We start from the raw sequence: 19,945 nt of genomic DNA, 5'->3' as shown, positions 1-19,945 counted from the left end.
ATAAAGTTTTTACAAAGTTTATGTAAAAACTTGATTAAAAATTTATATAATTTATATAAATATTGTAAAAAATATTTATAAATATTTTACAAAATTTTCGTATAAAAATTAGTGAAAAAAGATAAAATTTATATAAAGTTTTTACAAAGTTTATGTAAAAATTTTATGAACAATTTATATAATTTATATAAATAATATGAAAAATATTTATAAATATTTTTTAAAATTTCCGTATAAAAATTAGTGAATAAATATCAAATTTATATAAAATTTTTACAAAGTTTATGTAAAAATTTTATGAAAAATTATATAAATAATAAAAAGTATATTTGAAATTTTTTTTTGAATATATATATATATATATATATTTATAGCAACTTTATACCTAAAAAATATGAATAAATATATTACAATTAATATAAAAATCAATAAAAATCATTATATATTAATATAAATTTTTTTATTTGAATATATTATAATCAATGCACTGAATATTACAAAAAATTTATTTTTCTGCTGTTGGTTCAGTATTGTCTTCAGTCTATAAAATAAAAAAATAAAAATACAATTTAGAGAGTTGACGTTAATAAAAAAATAACAACTTCAATATTATCATTAAAAAGTTTACCTTTGAATCTCTTTGTTTTCTGAATTGTGATAATCTTGTATTTATATAAGATCCAAACTGTGCATAATTGAAAGATTTTTCAAATCGTTGTCTAACATTTTCTAAAAAAAAAGGTAAGTATTATTATTATTATTATTATTATTATTATTATTAATTTTTTTACCTGTTATAACATGAAGGGTGGTCTCGTTCAACTTCTTAAATTTTTCTTTGTTACTTTTGTTTTTTGATGAGCCTCCTTCGTAATTGCTTTCTAATAAAACTTTTTCTTCAAATGAAGCTCTTACAAGGGCCCACCCCATAGCTGTGAAAGTTAATTTTGATTTCGCATCCTTCCACTGATCATAAGAAATTTCGATTTTATTTTCACCTGCCGTCAGAATTTTTATTTGTGACTGAAAAAAATTACAATAAAAAAAAAAAAATCAAATTAAATGATAATTTAAATAAACTATTATTAATTACTTTTTTATTAGAAGATTTTGTCGCTTTTTCAAAACAATCAACTGATTCTTCTGTAGTCTCTGAATGTTTTGGTTTTTTTGAAGATTCATTTTTATTAAAGAAATGAATAATATCAGCTGCAACTAAAATAATAGGTTAAAAAAAATAAGTATTATTATTAGAATATATAAATAAAGATAAAAAAATAAATACAAAATAGAATTATAGTTACAGGCTTTCAAATCAGCTTTAGTCACATATTCATTTTTTTCTTTTCCATCAGTAAGTGTTGGCCCTGTTAGAAGTTCGACATTTAAGATTTCTGATGATTCGTTTTTATCATCAAGTTCAGTTTCACTTATCTATGAAATAATAACAATAAAAGTTTTAAAGAGAATGAAAACAAAAAAATAAAATTATCATGCATAAAATAAAATTATTCAATTAATATTGACAAATTAAATAGAATTAGAATAATAAATTAAACTAGACTTATAAATTAAAAACAAAAATATGAATGAATGAATTTGATAAAAAAGAAATTTATAGAATATTACGTAATGGATTATCAACTTGTCAAAACAATCAATAATAAACGTTAATTTGAATATTAAAAAAATACAATTAAAAGTCAAAAATTAAAATATAAATCTAGTTGTTTACATAATAAAAATAAATGATTATTTTTCTTTTTGTACCATATGAATCCAACAAAAAGTTGTGTATAAATATATAAAAAAAAAAAAAATATTGTAAATATTTAATTTCCTCAGTGGCACACAATGATTTATCAACTGCATTAGGAAGATAAAAATACTTTTTTAGAAATTGAATAAAAATTTTTTTTAAATAGTAGTTTTGTTTTGAATAAATATTTTGAAGAATTAAACTCTTGTGATTATATGTTATTATTAATAATAACTTATTAACAAAATGAATTTATCCAATTGTTGTGATAAGAAAAAAAGTTGATATATTGAAATGAATAAAATAATTCAATTATAAAAAAAAACTTTATAATTGAAATAATCATCAACTGTTGTTACAGTGAATAGTGCATTTGATCATGATGGTAATGTATAAAGTGCAACTTCAAGTAGTGATTTTTTATCATGTGTCAAACCCAAAATATTTCTAAACATTTAAAATCTTTCAACTAATATAACATTGCTAATTTTACACTTTCATTAATTCTACTACTGATTAATGTTTAATAAATAAAGTAATTATATAAATTATGTATTTTAATAGATAATTGTTGAAGTTAAAAATATCAGTTTTATTTTGTAATTATTTAAATGCTATTACCAATTATTTTTATTTTTTGTTTTCAAGTAATTTCTCAAAATAAAATAATATATTCAATAACGAAATCAATTCATTGATAAAATATTTTTCTAATGACATTTTAATATTTTTTTTAATACCATGAGGATAAAGCAAGAAGAAAATAATTAATAAAAAAATTGGTATAGAGAACCAAGATGTCCTGAATTGTTAGGTTAAAAAAATAAATTCATCTTGTTTTTTTTCATGAGAAAAAAATTAAAATTTATCAACCAGCTAACATATTTAATAAATAAAAAAACCCCATACTAATAATGACACTATAAAAAATTGTGGAACATTGACTGAATTTAACATATAAATAATCATCAACTGTTGTTACAGCTAATAGTGCATATGGTAATGATGGTGATGTATAAAGTGCAACTTCAAGTAGTGATTTTTTATCATGTGTCAAACTCAAATTATTTCTAAACATTTCAAATCTCTCAACTAATATAACATCGCTAATTTGACACTTTCATTAATTTCAAAACTTATTGTTTTTTCATTATCAATATTTTAATTTATGTCAAATTTTTATAAATACCTTTCTTTTTCTCGATACATTTGCGTCCTCTGTTCCTGGCACCATGTGCTTAGCCATTGGTAACAAAGCAGTTTGTGTTTTGCCCGCCTTTACGTCAATGATATTCATCATTTTTTCTAATTTTTTAATCGAACCTGAATAAATTATATTATTATTGTTAATTAAAAAAATCGCATTCTTCATTTTCAATTATACATTCATTATGACTTTTCATATACTTGACACTTGTATAACAATGGCTTCAAAGACCTCCCATCCGCCAACAGGTTTTTTCCCAGGTTCATGCCATTCTACTGGGAATGGTTGATCAAGTTCGTATTCATCATTTTCATATAATCATAATTAAAATTTTTAATGTAAGATATTGGGTATCCGACAGTATATCGTCCTTTATCTTTTCCTTGTGTCCATTGGACGATGGCAAACATTTCTTTTTCCATTTTTCTAAATAAAAATAATAAATCATGAAATTATAATACGTTGTTGAAAACATTGATTAATTTATTTATTTAAATTAATAATTAAAATAATGAATTAATTAAACGAAGAAATAAAAAAAATTCAGACATAAAATATTTATAAAAAAAAAAAAAAAAAAAACTACAAAGAAAACTTGTTCAGACAAGTTGAGACACTATCATTTTTATGAAGATCACTGTGATTTTTAAAATCATAAAAAATAACAAATTCAATATATATTACCACCTATCTGTTTGTATGTGTATATTGACTAAATAAATTACATTACTGAAATTTATAAACACTATTCATTTGTATAAATCTACATGTTTATATATATATATATTTAATACAGTACCTTTTATTGTTTTATCAAACTTTTTTACAGAAAATACGTTACGTCTTTACATCAACCAGTCTAACACAAGTGCGTATCAGCTACTGCTGTTCCACGGTTTTTTTTTTTTTTTTTTTTCTCTTCCTTTGTGACTATGGTAAGGTTAGGTCTTGTCTAAGCTACCGCCGTTGCTCAGTTGACGCATTTAGCTTCACCAATCAAATTCTCTGTTGCGGTAGACATATTTTTTATTTTTGTAGTATTGCTATTCTTTTATTTGAAAGATGTTGATAAGCAATTACTGTTGCCTAAAACATAATTTTTTTGGCTACATTAATTCTTCGGCTAGATCTTTTCCTTAGCTACTGCTTGTCCTTGAGATTTTCATTTATTTAATGAATAAAATACATGGAATTTTATTTTTTAAAAATAAAAATGTCCCAGGAAAAGCAGTAGCTGAGGAAAATATGTTGCTAAAGAATTAATGTAGCCAGAAAAATTATGTTTTAAGCAATATTAAGGTTGATTCCAAGTCGCATTACCGAACCAAAATGAATTTACATGTATTTTATTCATAAAATAAATAAAAAATGTCTAAGGAAAAGCAGTAGCTAAGGAAAAGATGTAGCTAAGGAATTAATGTTGCCAAAAAATTATGTTTCAAAGAAATAATTCCTTAGTCACATTAATTCCTTAGCTACACCTTTTCCTTAGCTACTGCTTTTCCTTGGACATTTGTATTTTCAAAAAAAAAATTTACATGTATTTTATTCATAAAATAAATAAAAAATGTCAGGAAAAGTTTTTCAATAGAAAAAAAGATGTAATAAGGAATTAATGTTTATAAATTATGTATCAAAGAAATAATTCCTTGGTCACATTAATTCATAGCTACATCTTTGCCTTAGCTACTGCTTGTCCTTGGACATTTGGATTTTTAAAAAATAAATGTACATGTATTTTATTCATAAAATAAATAAAAAAAAGTCCAAGGAAAAGCAGTAATAGATGTAACTAAGGAATACAGTTAAAAAATTATGTTTCAAAGAAATAATTCCTTAGTCACATTAATTCCTTAGCTACATCTTTTCCTTAGCTACTGCTTTTCCTTGGACATTTGTATTTTTAAAAAATAAATTTACATGTATTTTATTTATAAACTAAATAAAAAATGTCTAAGGAAAAGATGTACCTGAGGAATTACAGTTGCCAAAAAATTATGTTTCAAGGAAATAATTCCTTAGTCACATTAGTTCCTTAGCTACATCTTTTCCTTAGCTACTGCTTTTCCTTGGACATTTGTATTTTTAAAAAATAAATTTACATGTATTTCATTTATAAACTAAATAAAAAATGTCCAAGGAAAAGTAACTAAGAGATTATGTTATAAAAATTATGTTTCAAAGAAATAATTCCTTAGTCACATTAATTCCTTAGCCACATCTTTTCCTTAGCTACTGCTTTTCCTTGGACATTTGTAATTTTAAAAAATAAAATTTACATGTATTTTATTCATAAAATAAATAAAAAATGTCCAAGGAAAAGCAGTAGCTAAGGAAAAGATGTAGCAAGGAATTACAGTTGCCAAAAAATTATGTTTCAAGGAAATAATTCCTTAGTCACATTAGTTCCTTAGCTACATCTTTTCCTTAGCTACTGCTTTTCCTTGGACATTTGTATTCTGAAAAAATAAATTTACATGTATTTTATTCATAAAATAAATAAAAAATGTCTAAGGAAGAGCAGTAGCTAAGGAAAAGATGTAGCTAAGGAATTAATGTTTCCAAAAAATTATGTTTCAAAGAAATAATTCCTTAGTCACATTAATTCCTTAGCTACATCTTTTCCTTAGCTACTGCTTTTCCTTGGACATTTTAATTTATTTTATAAATAAAATACATGTAAATTTATTTTTTCAAAATACAAATGTCTAAAGAAAAGCAGTAGCTAAGGAAAAGATGTAACTACTAGGAGTAATGTTATAAGTATATTTCAGAAATAATTCCTAGTCACATTAATTCCTTAGCTACATCTTTTCCTTAGCTACTGCTTTTCCTTGGACATTTGTATTTTTAAAAAATAAATTTACATGTATTTTATTTATAAACTAAATAAAAAATGTCCAAGAAAAAGATGTAGCTAAGGAATTAATGTTGCCAAAAAATTATGTTTCAAAGAAATAATTCCTTAGTCACATTAATTCCTTAGCTACATCTTTTTCTTGGACATTTTTTATTTAGTTTATAAATAAAATACATGTAAATCTATTTTTTCAAAATACACAAATGTCTAAGAAAAGCAGTAGCTAAGAGAAAAGATGTAGCTAAGGAATTAATGTTGCCAAAAAATTATGTTTCAAAGAAATAATTCCTTAGTCACATTAATTCCTTAGCTACATCTTTTCCTTAGCTACTGCTTTTCCTTGGACATTTGTTATTTTCTTTATAAATAAAATACATGTAAATTTATTTTTTAAAAATACAAATGCCCAGGAAAAAGAAAAGCAACTAAAGAAATAACTGAAGAATCTGTTATAAAAAATTATGTTTCAAGAAAATAATTCCTTAGTCACATTAATTCCTTAGCTACATCTTTTCCTTTACAGGAAAAGATGTAGCTAAAGAATTAATGTTGCCAAAAAATTATGTTTCAAAGAAATAATTCCTTAGTCAGATCAATTCCTTATTTTTTACATCTTTTCCTTAGCTACTGCTTTTCCTTGGACATTTTTATTTTTTTAAAATTAAAAAATAAGGAATTATCAAAGATTACAAATTAATTTCTCTGATATCTCTAGCTTAATGAACCAACATACATTAAAATATCCTGAATATTTCGTTAGATTTCAATTTTTCCTACATTTTTAATGTTCAAATTTTTTTTATATTTTTTTATTCCATTATGTTTCGATTTAGTATCCTTATTAATAAAAACAACTTCTTCTCTTGTATTCAGTGAAGATCATTCTTAATAAGGATTAAAATTTTATACCTTTCACAATAGCGCGCGATAGCTTAGGGGATAAGGCACTCGGTTTAGAATATAGGTTCCATAGGTTTAGGTAGGTCACAGGTTCGAATCCCGGTCGGGACAGTCATCACAAAAAACAATGAACAATATGTATTTCGTTGTGACCATGTAAAATAAATTTTTTGTGGTAAATTTCACAAAAATTCTCTCCTTGTAAAAAATTGTGATAGAGATGCAGTTTTAAAAAGACGTCGAAGTTTTAATAGACGATAAAATTTACTCAGCACAATCAAACGTTTTACTCACCGAGTATTGTGCAACATGATCAATGTTCTCCAAAACTCAGATAGTTTCGGAATGATTTATCGAGTACAGTCGTGTTGGTCTGGGTGTCTCAACATGGTCGAGTAAAGCCTCAGATCCACTTGATGACTATATTGAGTGAGTAATAAAAAATAAAAAGAATTAAAATTCCATACAAAATGTAGATATTTTACATATGATATTCTGTCCATAAAAAAATTTAATAAAATCTCAAAAAAAATCAATTATGAAAAAGTAAACTTATGAAGTGATTTTTGAATTTCAACTCCTTCACCTGATGACGAACTAAAAAAAATAAGAAAAAATTCATAGGACTATTACGGTAGATATAAAAAAAAAAACATAAAGATAAACTTATACCTATTGCTGTCATCGAATGATTTTTTATTTATATAATTTTCGTCCGACGAGGCATTTTAAGCAACTATCTTTTTGCTAAATAGCGTTTTATATGGTTACTCTTTCTTTCCGATGAGGCATGATATTTTCGAGAAAAAACTTTATGACTAAGTAATATTAAGAATTAATTTGCCTTTGTGAAAATAAACTTTTGTTGTTTAAAACAACTATTTTTTTTTATTTATATTTCGAGGTTAGTGTTGTAAATATAAAAGAATAGCAATACTACAAAAATGAAAAATATGTCTACCGCAACAGAGAATTTGTTTGGTGAAGCTTAATGCGTCAACTGAGCAACGGCGGTAGCTGAGACAAGACCTAACCTTACCATAGTCACAAAGGAAGAGAAAAAAAAAAAAAAAAAAAACCGTGGAACAGCAGTAGCTGATACGCACTTGTGTTAGACTGGTTGATGTAAAGACGTAACGTATTTTCTGTAAAAAAGTTTGATAAAACAATAAAAGGTACTGTATTAAATATATATATTATCCATAGTTACATGATCATGGTAAATATGTTTAAGATTCGTTTCATCGCTTGCGAACACTATTAAAAAATTAATATTATCGCGTATTAAATGTTTTGGTATTCTTGCATAAGACTGGCATAAATAAAATGAATCAACGGCGCGTGTGTTCCATGCGAAATCGCGAATATGATCTTGCTTTTCAGTCGCCACATCATCAAATATAAACAATGAATTTTGTTTTGCCTCATCAACAGGTGTTACTTGATCATCGTTTAAAAATTTGTAATAATTAATATTTTCAAGAGGTTCTAATAATTTTTCCAAATATTGATATTTTGGTTGATATAGGGATTTACTAAAAATATAAATATTTTCAAAACGTAAACCATTTGGGTGAACAATTAAACTCATTAATGCGTTAGTTTTACCGCAGTTGCTACCTCCAATTATAGCACAGCGTATTGTATTTGGCAACAAATCTCCATGTCGCTTTTCTTTTAATCCATCACCGCTTTTAGAAGTAATAATATCAAAATTTATTACTGGTAATTTTAGATCTTGTTTCCTGAATTCCATCTTAATGAATACTGAATAAAAATAGTATAAATTCAACGGTTTTATAGTTTGAAAATCAGTTTACAAACAATCATGATTGAAAGCACACTCAAGAAAAGTAAAAATAAAAAACGTACTGGAGCAGGAGTGTTGAATAAATTCATTAATAAATTGCCATTCGAATTACACTTGCCAGGATATTCATATTGCGGTCCTGGTACGAAACTCGAAAAACGTTTGGCAGGAGGAGATCCAGGAATTAATCCTTTAGACTCTGCATGTAAGCAACACGATATTGCTTATTTTAAAAATCGGGAAGATATATCAGCAAGAAACGCAGCTGATGATATTTTAGCTAGAGAAGCTGGCAAGCGTATTTTTAGTAAAGACGCAAGTTTAGGTGAGAGAGCAGCTGCTGCATTTGTTACTGGTGCAATGAAAATAAAATCGAAATTTGGTATGGGTTGTGCTAATAAAAAAGTTTGCATCAAAAACAAATTATACACAAGATCTTTATTAAAAAAGAAAAATACAACTGGTGGAAAATTAAAAATGAATAAAAAGCGGAGGAGCACCAAGAAAAAACTCAAAAATAAAAAAAAAAATCTTAGAAAAAATTTATTTTCAAAGATTGTTCAAGCAGCCAAACAAGCAGCAAGTGGTTCACCTAATTCATTAATTGCAATTAAATCTTCATTAGAAGGTGCTAAACAAGCTATGAAAAATAACGGTGGTAAATCTAGCATTGCAATGCCAAGAATTATACCAGTTTCAGATAATATTAGTGGCGGAGCATTGCCACTTTTAATCCCAATATTATCAGCTCTATCTGCTATAGGGGGACTGGCTGGTGGCGCTTCTGGTATTGTGAAAGCCATGAATTCAGTAAAAGCAAATAAAGACCAATTAGAAGAAAATAAAAGACACAACAAGATGATGGAAACAATTTCAATGGGTAAAGGGCTGCGTTTGGCACCTTATAAAAGTGGTTTTGGGCTCTACTTGTCTCCAAAAAACTTGAATTGATGTTGCCTCAACGAGCACTAACTGACCTAGATATATTAAAATTTGCTAAACAATTAAAAATTCAAAATTTTAGAGGAGTTTTTATGCGTAATGATATGCCAAAAAGCGGCTCTTGGAAAAAGGAATCAGGAATTGTTAATTTGGATGATAAAAAAAATGCAGGAACTCATTGGGTTGCATATAAAAAATTGAACAAAAGTTTAGCAATGTATTTTGATAGCTTTGGTAACCTGCAACCACCAAAAGAACTCGTCAGATATCTCGATGTTGGCAACATTAATTATAATTATGAGCGTTATCAAGATTGGGATACTTTTAATTGTGGTCATTTATGTTTAAAATTTTTAACTGAAAAAGTATAAAAGTAGAATAAAAAATAAATTTAGCGTTAGTCTTCTATAAACTTTGGAGATGTTAACGTTGACCTTAACTGGCATATCATCCGTTCTCGAAGCTCAATACTTTCCACCAATACAATTATCAAGTGAAAAAAATTATTCATTAGCTCTTATTTCTTTTTTGTCATCCAATTCAATACCAAATATTGATGAAAATAATAACACAATCGAATTTGCAAGTTTGAATAAGGGTGAAAAAGAGAAAATTATAATTCCTACTGGAAGTTATGAGATTAAAGATCTTGCTGTGATTTTGAAACCGCACGGGATTGAATTAAGTTCTAATAATAATACACTCCATTCGCAAATCAAAACTCGTAAACACATTGATTTTACCCATCCAAAATCACCAGCACAGTTACTTGGTTTTCAACCGCAAATATTTACCCCTAATCAAATATATGAATCAAATGTGCCAGTGAATATTTTTCAAATCAATCAACTGCGAATTGAATGTAACATAACAACAGGGGCTTACATTAACAATCAAAAAGTTCACACAATACATAGTTTTTTTCCAACGGTACCGCCAGGATATAAAATAATTGAAGTGCCAGCATCACCAATTTACCTGCCAATTAGTGTTAAAACAATTGATCATTTACAAATACGAATTGTTGATCAAAAAGGGCGACCTGTTAATTTTCGCGGTGAAACAATCACGATTACATTACATGTAAAACTATAGAGATGGGAATTTTATTTAATTCTCGTGCAATAAAAAGAGGATTTTCATATAAAAACAACACATCATGGAAAGCACCAGTCAGTCTGAATCAAACATCAAAGAAGTTAACACCTCAAAATATAAATTACCTAAAAAGTCTAGGTCTCAAACTAAAAAATACTGGACGATAAATTTTAATTGGATTAATATAACTTGTTTAAACTGTTTCGCGAGTCAAAATGAGTGAAGAAAATATTCTCGATATTAATGCGCCAGTTCATTTTAGTGATGATATATCAAACTATGAAATTCATGCACATCAGCCTTTTGGATCATCTAGCTATGAGAACAGCGATGAAATAAGAATTTTAATTCAAAATCAAGATTTGTTTATATTGCCGTCAAAGAGCGCCATCCACATTAGTGGTAAATTGAGTGCAGCGAATGGTATTGATCCAATAGGTAGCATTCAGCTAGTTAGCAATGCTATGTGTTTTTTATTTGAAGAAATGCGTTATGAATTAAATGGAGTTTTAATTGATAAATCAAAAAATCTTGGTATTACAACCTCAATGAAAAACTATTTATCATTAAGTTCAAAAACAAATTATGAAAACGCTGGATGGCTTAATCAAATTGAGGATATAAATTTAACAAATAATAATGGATATTTCGATTTCTGTGTACCGTTAAAAATGCTTCTCGGTTTTGCAGAAGACTATCAAAAAATTATAGTTAATGCTAAACATGAAATTATTTTAGTAAGATCTCGCTCTGATGTAAATGCAATAGTTAAACATCAAGAAGTTGCAGCAATGCCAGCTTTTAAATTAACAATTTCAAAAATTGAATGGTTGATGCCATATATAATGCTATCAAATAGAAATAAAATGGAAATGATGAAATATATACAAAAGGACCCAATAATATCTATTGGATTTAGAAGCTGGGAATTATATGAATAATTCCAACAACTAATCAAATAATATGGACTGTAAAAACTAGCTCACAGTTGGAAAAACCTCGTTTTGTTATTCTTGGTTTTCAAACGAATAGAAAAAATGATTGGACGAAAAATGCTGGGAATTTTGATCATTGTAATTTAACAAATGTGAAATTATATCTTAATTCTTCCATATATCCATATGGAAATTTAAATCTCGATATTGAAAAAAATCAATATTCTATGTTGTATGAGATGTATAATAATTTTACTGACTCTTATTATGCAACAAAAATAGAATCACTATCAAAAGATTCTTTCATAACTCAATGTCCATTGGCTGTGATTGATTGCAGCAAACAAAATGAGTTATTAAAAACTGGAGCAGTTGATGTTCGTCTTGAATTTGAATCGAAGAACAATTTTCCTGGAGGAACTTCAGCTTATTGTTTAATTTTACATGACAACATTATTGAGTATAAACCAATCAGCGGAATAGTTCATAAATTAAGTTAAAAAATAAAATTTCAATAAAAACTTATAAAATTAATAATAATAATAATAATAATAATAATAATAATAATAATAATAATAATAATAATAATAATAATAATAATAATAATTGAAAGGTTTAAGGTGAAAAAAATAAATAAATAATTTGAAAACTATTAAATTTGTTGTTTATGATTTTATTTCTTCTGTTGAAATAGGTTCTTGAAAGTCAGAGTCCATTATAATACAATTATCGAATTTTATATCACGATTATTCTCTCCGCTGCACGTCATAATTAAACTGCCTTCTTTTATTGCTTCTTGTAATTCCAAATATTCGTTTTCATCGTTTGAGAAGAGAGTGGCGAATCTTTTAGGTAAATACAGGTAATAAGCGTTGTCTATTTCTACTGTGGCTGCAGCTCCGAATTTTCCAGAATCAAACTTGAGCAATTTGGTGATTCTGTATGCTAAATTTTTTGATAAATCTTTTATAACTTTGCGTTGTTTACCTCTTTGAAGCTGCTTTGTCTTTGTGAACGCTATTTTATGAATTCTAAAAACAAAATTATTTATATACATGAAGAAATTAGTATTTATTATAGATATAATATTCATATATATATATATATATATGTATATAAAATATATATTTATTTATTTATATGAAAACTTACCAGTTGAGAACTGTTGTTGAATCTTTAGATTTCCTGAGAGAACTAATGCTACTGATGTTAAAAACATCCATATTTATAATACAAACCAAATATCCCCTCTAAGTATCACATTATTTTTCCATTAGTTTAGATATGTTGAAAAAATAATATTGTGTGGGAAATAAGTGAAGCAATCTAGATAGAAGATGCTTAATTTATGTATATTGATCTTTATTAGGTTAAATATTTAAAAGAAAAATATATATCTCTATTCTAGCAGGTTTTCGTAAATAAATCGGATTTTAAAAAGCAATCAAGCCTATCGAAATAATAAAAAAAAAAAAAGATTTTTCTATTCAGGTAAACGGTTAGTTTATAAATCAATAAAAAATAATATGTGAAAGCATCTTAAATTCCTTCAAATATTTTGGAAAGATCTTTGACTCCTCTCATACACAAGTTTTTCTATACTATATAGAATTTGAAAAATAGTGAAACCTGTGAATATTTAGGAAAAAATAATTTTATATTTTGAAAGAATTTATATCTTCTTGACCTGAAAAATTTGTAGAGTTGCATCGACCTTTTCTGATTGAAAGGTTTGTTTACTATCCAATTCAAAATATGCAACGGTACCTTAAATTCTTTCAATTTTATCCTCCTTCATATTTAAAAGATTTTTGACTCCTCCCATGCATAAGTTTTTCCCTATTATATTGGATTTGAAAAATAGTGAAACCTGTGAATGTTTGGGAAAAAATAATTTTTTTTTTTTACATTGCTATGTTGAAATAGTCGAGCACAAACGTGTTTGAACCTGTTTCATAATACATTATATATATTATGGAGCTCAATCTAAATCTAAACAATTAAAATATACATTTATTTCAAATAAAAAGCAAACAACAAGCAATTATATATATATATTTTAAAGCTATTTATTTATTGCAATATTTATTTTACATTATGATTCGATATTTGAACTTTCTTCTCTACATTTTGAACAATCTTTCCTTGCTACGTGTAAGAAAAGTCCAAAGTCATCTGTTGAATCCAAATCATTTTGTAGAGGATGTTGAGTGCATTTTCTTAATCCTAAAATTGTTGGATTTTTCTTTTGTTTTTCAGATAATTTATCCCAGATTTCATCTATTTGGTGAGAACCAAATTTGATAATTGCCATTATCGGAAGTTCTCTAATTTCAGCTTGAGCTAAATCCGCAATATTATCCACACCACAAAAATGTATTATTGATTTTTTCATATTGGCTTTTGTTGTAAAAGTCTTAATATACCATGACTTTATCCGTTCAACGTTTTCTAGAGAGCATTTATAAGACTCACAGTGTAAATGCATCTGTGAATGCCGTATAGCTGGATGTTCTTCTTCTAATATTTTTATATCAGGGCACCCTAGCTCATTTAAGTTGAAAATTGTTTTTGGATTATTGCGTATAACAAAAGCTAACCACTTTTTTTTATCTTCACCTTTTACAAATAAGTATGAAAATTTTTCAATTTCTTGATTAATAATATTTGCGATTTCGCTATATTCTTCACTGCCAAACTCCCAACACATACCATGATAGGTTGATTCACATTTAGATATAATTTTATTGAATTTATCACTTAATTGAGTTCTTTCACAAGGTGGTTTGAATATTTTAACTATTCGTTTAAGTTTAGAGCTCAATGGTTGAATAGCCAGCTCTTTTAACACGAATAAACCTTGATCTTCTTGAAAACCTTGGAAATCGATAAATGCAGACATTTTTATTATTTTTTTTTTTTTGATAAATGATGTAGACTCTAAGATGTAGAAAATCTAACTAATAATATTTTTCCACAATATTAATTTTAAACCAAGTTCTTTCTCTTTTAAAATTACTCCCACTATTGAAAAAATCTCTCCCGCTCTACTTGGTTTTAAAATAATTTTTATTTAGAAATAATATGATAAAATAATATTATAAACAATAAATTAAAAAAAATTCCACTCTGCAACAAACCACATTTTAATACAAAGTATCACTCACCTCACTCATTTCCATCACATCAAGTTGCTGCCGTGGTCCTGAGGATAGCGTGCTGGACTTTCACTTTGAACATCCACCGTTCAAATCCCACTCAAAACACTTTTTTTTATTTTTCCAAAGAAAAAAACATGGCGGCGCGTCTTATGCCTTTCACTTCCTTCTCCCTCAACCACCCTCACACAAAAAAAAAATGATGCCGCGTCTTCTGCCTTTCACTACCTTCTCCCTCAACCACCCTCGCGCGCCACCCACCTGGCCACCCACTCCACCCACCCACCCATGAATATTAAGTGTGCCAGAACTCTTATAACTCCTCTACTAAAATACAAACTTCATATCACTATGAAGATATGCCATGAATTTATTTTCAATGATTGAATTAAAAATATAGTTGATCTTACAAATATTACTTGACAACTCATTCTTAAAATTTTTATACATATTGATTTGTCAATTGCATGCATTAAAACTTTATATTTAACTATCGACTATCAACTATCAACTAAAGTTGATATTTCAAATAATTAAATATTTAACAATAAACTATCATTTGCTGTAATATTATATTAGCCTTATAAACAAATACCATGACTATTTTTTCAATTATTAAAATTATTTTTTCAATGAAAAAATAGAATTATTTAGGATAATTTATATAAACAGAAAAAAATACCAAATAATAATTTTTACTTAATAAAACAAATACCAATAACATCAAATAGAAAAAAAAAAAATTTAATGAATAAATAAATAAAATAAATAAAATAAATAAAATAAATAAAATAAATAAATAAATAAATGAATAAATAAATAGTATTTTATTGAGTACCCTCAATAAAAATAACAAAGTATTGCAAATTGAAATTTTGGGAGTAACAAAAGAGATTTTCCACTTTAGAAAAAAGAGGTACATAGGTGAGAAGAAGATTAGAAGGAAAAGAATAGAAATTGAAAAAGAAAAAAAAAGCAAATAATAACAGGCAAAAAAAAAGAAAAATGTTGGCAAACTTATTGCTTTATAATTTTCATTTTGTACCTTTGTAAACACACAATGCTTTGAGCAATAATTGAAAGATATTATTGACAATTATTGTTTTATCTTTCTTTTATAATTTAAAAAAAAAAAAATAGGATTTTTATTTCTTGAGCTTTGACAATTGTAGTTTTTTTTTATTTCTTTTTCTTTTCCCAATAAATTATTATAATTTTTTAATTAAATATCAAATACATATATATATATATATATATATTGTATAAAAGAAAATTTTTCAATAAAATGATGAGTTTTTATTTCGTTTTTTACTGGTAAGATGCTGATAATTGATTTTTTTTTTTACATTTTTACATAACAGACTGCTTTTTACCCAACTCAAGAATGCCGTTAAATAAATTGTCGGCAAAAGAAATGAGACAAAAAATAAAGTGGCTGAGAGAAAAAGTGAGAAAAAGGCAAAAAAAAATTGGGGGTGGATACCCGGAACAGAAGTAGGTAGTTTTGTTCAATTTGGTTCTTGTGAAAATCGAGATAGAAAACAAAATAAAATGTTAAGCAAATTCAATGTCATTTAACGACAATTTCATAAAGAATTTGACATGACAGTTTGTAAAAGCTACTTCAAAAGTAAATGGATAATATATAATACAAAAATTTTTACTTTTTTACTTGAAAATAAGTAAATAATCAAGTTTTACATTCAAATAAAATTATGTATTTTTTTTGTTTTTATCCTTTAAAATATTTTACAAAGATTTTTATTTTATTAGAATTTTTTTTACAAAAGTTATTCTACTTTTAATTAAGCTAAAAAAAAAATAAATTTTCATTGTTAATAATGTTTATATGTTAAAACAATATAATTCAAATTTAATAATAAAAAAACAACAACAATTATAATTGAAAGTAAATAATACAAACAGAAACAAGATAAAAAATATAATGAAATGATGATAATAATAATGGAAGAAATAAGAAGGTAAATGAATAAAAAAAAAAAAATGGAAAATTGGTAAGAAATAGATAGACGCGTAGACAATGAGAAATAGATCCTACACTATTTTGCGGTAGTTGTGGGAAAGCGGGGATTGCCTGTGAAATGCTCTTATATGTATATATTATTTATACACATATATATTATTTATTATGGCAAATATTGATCAGAAATTAAGGAGAGATTAGTTTCCCTTATATTTTTTTGTGCTGACTGATTTGTGAATGTTAAAGATATGGCATTAAAATATCAGGCACAATGGAAATTTTTTTTTTTTTATTTTTATACGCTGATAAAAGACAAATATTTTTCTAAAATGTAAGGATGTAAAAGATATCCTTGCACAAAGGCAGACCACAGGTGGTCGTTTACAAACACTTGATTTTATGGGTAGTCAATACCGAAGGCCAAAATATTATACGCTTATTACTGTGAGGCTACTTTAATGGTTATGAGCTTATTCCTGAAAAACATACACAAAGGTTAATTTTTTTTGATTATTTATTTACAAATAAATGTAAATATTTTTATTTTTATCTGTACAAATATATCTCGAATTTTTATTTACCTTATTGTTCTTAAAATATACACTTTTATAATATGAATTAAGAGTAGTATATAATAAGAATAAGATTTTAATATTTCAATTAATATTGAATGTTTAATCTTTCATTATTCAATTAGATAATGTCGTTTATAAAGAAATATATGACAATATAGTTTGATAAATATGAAATCATATACTTTTTTATTTTTCGAATTGTAGACACATTATTTTTTTATTTTTTTTTTATTATGGGAAATAAAAAATAGAAACTTCATTTTTATTTTCTATAATCCAAAAATAATTTACGATTGAAAAAAAATATTTACAAAAACAACATATGGGTTTTATCTTCTTTTTCCATTGAAAAACGATAAAATGTAGACCACCAACACTTAAAATTCTACTTGAGAAAATTTACTTTATTTACGTTATGCGTCATTGAAAAATTGAAAAAATATTGTTTAAATATAAATATAAAAAAAACATAATAAATTAAATGATGAGAATATAAAATATATTTTAAAAAAATAAGAAAAAAGATTGAGTGTTATTTAAAAAAAAAAATAAAGAAATTTTTTCATGGAACCAAGGGCTTTTTTGTACATTAAAAAAATCAACAATATATAATTATATTTTTATCACAATTATTATTAACTTTTTCAGTCATGACCTAATTCTGTGGCCACATTGTCAACCATACAGTCAAGTTAATATTAAAGGCCTTCAAAACTGTGTCTATCGATACAAGCATCTTGAGAAGAATATATAAAATAGCAACAAAAACAAAAATCTGAAAAAAAGCGCAATTCTTTCTTTTCCACACTGCCAAGATAAACGTAAATAAGAATACATTAAAACTCTTGAAGGTTTAGATGTTAAATTTTTTCAGAAAGAAAAATTAGTCACAGTGGCTAATGGTTTTTTTATGTCATAACGAAATATTATATACTTTGCCTGTGAAGGTTTTCCGTTCACTTGGTAAAATAAATTATTTTAAAGGAAATTTTCCAAGAAAAGGAAGGACACTCAGGTAAAATTTTTTTTGCTAAGAATCTGTAACCTCGCTCTTTGAGTTTTCCTGCTTTATTTATCTTTCATTTATTTTATATATTGGTTGAAGCTTGAATATTATTTGAATTATCTTATTCCCTCAAGTACTAATAAAAAAAAAAAAAAAAAAACAGAACCTAAATTAAACCATGAAAAAAAAAAAAAAAAAAAAGAAAAGAGAGATAGACGAAAAAAATAATGTTCTCTGTCAGTCAAAATACTTTTACCTGATGAATTTTTTTTCTTCGAGAAAAATTTTTCTTTTAAAATGTAAAAGTTAAATAATATACTGTGCACAAACAATATTGTTTGACGAGAATTTACCTTGGTCCAAGAAACGGTCAAGGGCAAGAAACTATTTTTCACCGATTTAATACGCATCGAAAAAAAATATTTATGTTTTTTTTTTTGTTACGGAATTATTCGTTTATTTATTTTTTAATTACTTTTATATTGTTAATAATTTATCAATATCATCAAATTTCAAGAATAATAAAATAATCCTATTTAAAAAAATCACTTCATTTCAGCTAACTTCACGTTGAAAGGTTTTTATTTTGTTATTATTTTTTTTGTTTATTGTGAAATTAGCTGAAATAGTGTGATTTATTTATTTTTTTATTTTTTTTTTTTAAATTTGTTATTTTTTATTTTCTTAATTGATCAATTTAAATTTATTTCTTGATGATCGTTATTTAGTATTTTATATAAAGCTTTTAAAAATTAGTTTTTTACATTTTTTTAACGTGATAGAATAATATTAGCAATACGTATGGGGCTGAAAAAAATTAAAGCAATACGTATGGGGCTGAAAAAAATTAAAGCAATACGTATGGGGTCAAAAAAAATTAAAGCAATACGTATGGGGCTGAAAAAAATTAAAGCAATACGTATGGGGCTAAAAAAAATTAAAGCAATACGTATGGGGTCAAAAAAAATTAAAGCAATACGTATGGGGCTAAAAAAAATTAAAGCAATACGTATGGGACTGAAAAAAAATTAAAGCAATACGTATGGGGCTAAGAAAAATTAAAGCAATACGTATGGGGTCAAAAAAAATTGAAGCAATACGTATGGGGCTGAAAAAAATTCAAGGAATACGTATGGGGTCAAAAAAAATTAAAAGATTTTTTTTTCTCCTAGTTATATATATATATCATTTTATTTTTATAAATTCAATATAAGTAGATAAAGGAAAACTAAACTTTTTTTACGTTCAAAAAATTTAGAATTCAACGAAGAGAGTGAGAGAAAGAAATGAGAAAAGAAATATGTTTTCACAATGTTTCTATTGGTCATTTCGAAACTTGCAACAGTCAGAGAAATATAGTTTACAATCTTTCTATTGGTCAACCCTTTTCTATCTCCTAACTTGCAGCAGCAGCAGCAAAAAATATATGCTGTTACCATCTTTCTATTGGTCATCCCTTCTCTATTTTTCTCAACCTCTGACTTTGGGTATTCTATCTCAACTTGGTTTCAGGTAGTCTATATATATCTCTCGAAAGTTACATACAGTCGGCTTGAGTTTTTCTCCATTTTTCTTCTATATATTTTTTATGTGTGCTGTACGATGACTAAAGAAGAATTGGTAATTATAAAATCTTCTCCACTATAATTACTTATTAATTAAATCCAGTAATTAATAACAGTATACTGCAAATTTCAGGTTGAAGAAGAA

At 25.8% G+C, this 19,945-nt stretch overlaps 1 protein-coding gene across 1 annotated transcript; it reads right to left on the bottom strand.

Moving 5' to 3' along the window:
- Window positions 1-898: 898 nt before the first annotated feature.
- LOC122850875 lies at window positions 899-3,258 on the bottom strand. Its single transcript, XM_044149930.1, has 6 exons — window positions 3,167-3,258; window positions 2,949-3,082; window positions 1,305-1,434; window positions 1,094-1,215; window positions 958-1,023; window positions 899-910 (listed from the first exon to the last, which is right to left on the bottom strand). The coding sequence occupies exons 2-6, from the start codon at window positions 3,057-3,059 to the stop codon at window positions 899-901; spliced, it is 441 nt and encodes a 146-aa protein (XP_044005865.1). The 5' UTR covers window positions 3,060-3,082; window positions 3,167-3,258.
- Window positions 3,259-19,945: the final 16,687 nt, after the last annotated feature.

This window comes from Aphidius gifuensis, linkage group LG3, assembly GCF_014905175.1.
Source record: "Aphidius gifuensis isolate YNYX2018 linkage group LG3, ASM1490517v1, whole genome shotgun sequence".
Lineage (NCBI taxonomy): Eukaryota > Metazoa > Arthropoda > Insecta > Hymenoptera > Braconidae > Aphidius > Aphidius gifuensis.
This window is presented reverse-complemented; position numbering and strand designations above follow the sequence as displayed.

Excerpts from the sequence above, each read along its gene's own strand:
- LOC122850875 (XM_044149930.1), bottom strand. The coding sequence starts at position 3,059 with ATGATGAATATCATTGACGTAAAGGCGGGCAAAACACAAACTGCTTTG. Across the intron at positions 1,435-2,948 it reads ATGTATCGAGAAAAAGAAAG|ATAAGTGAAACTGAACTTGA; the intron begins GTATTTATAAAA and ends ATTATTTCATAG. Across the intron at positions 1,024-1,093 it reads CAAAATCTTCTAATAAAAAA|TCACAAATAAAAATTCTGAC; the intron begins GTAATTAATAAT and ends AATTTTTTTCAG.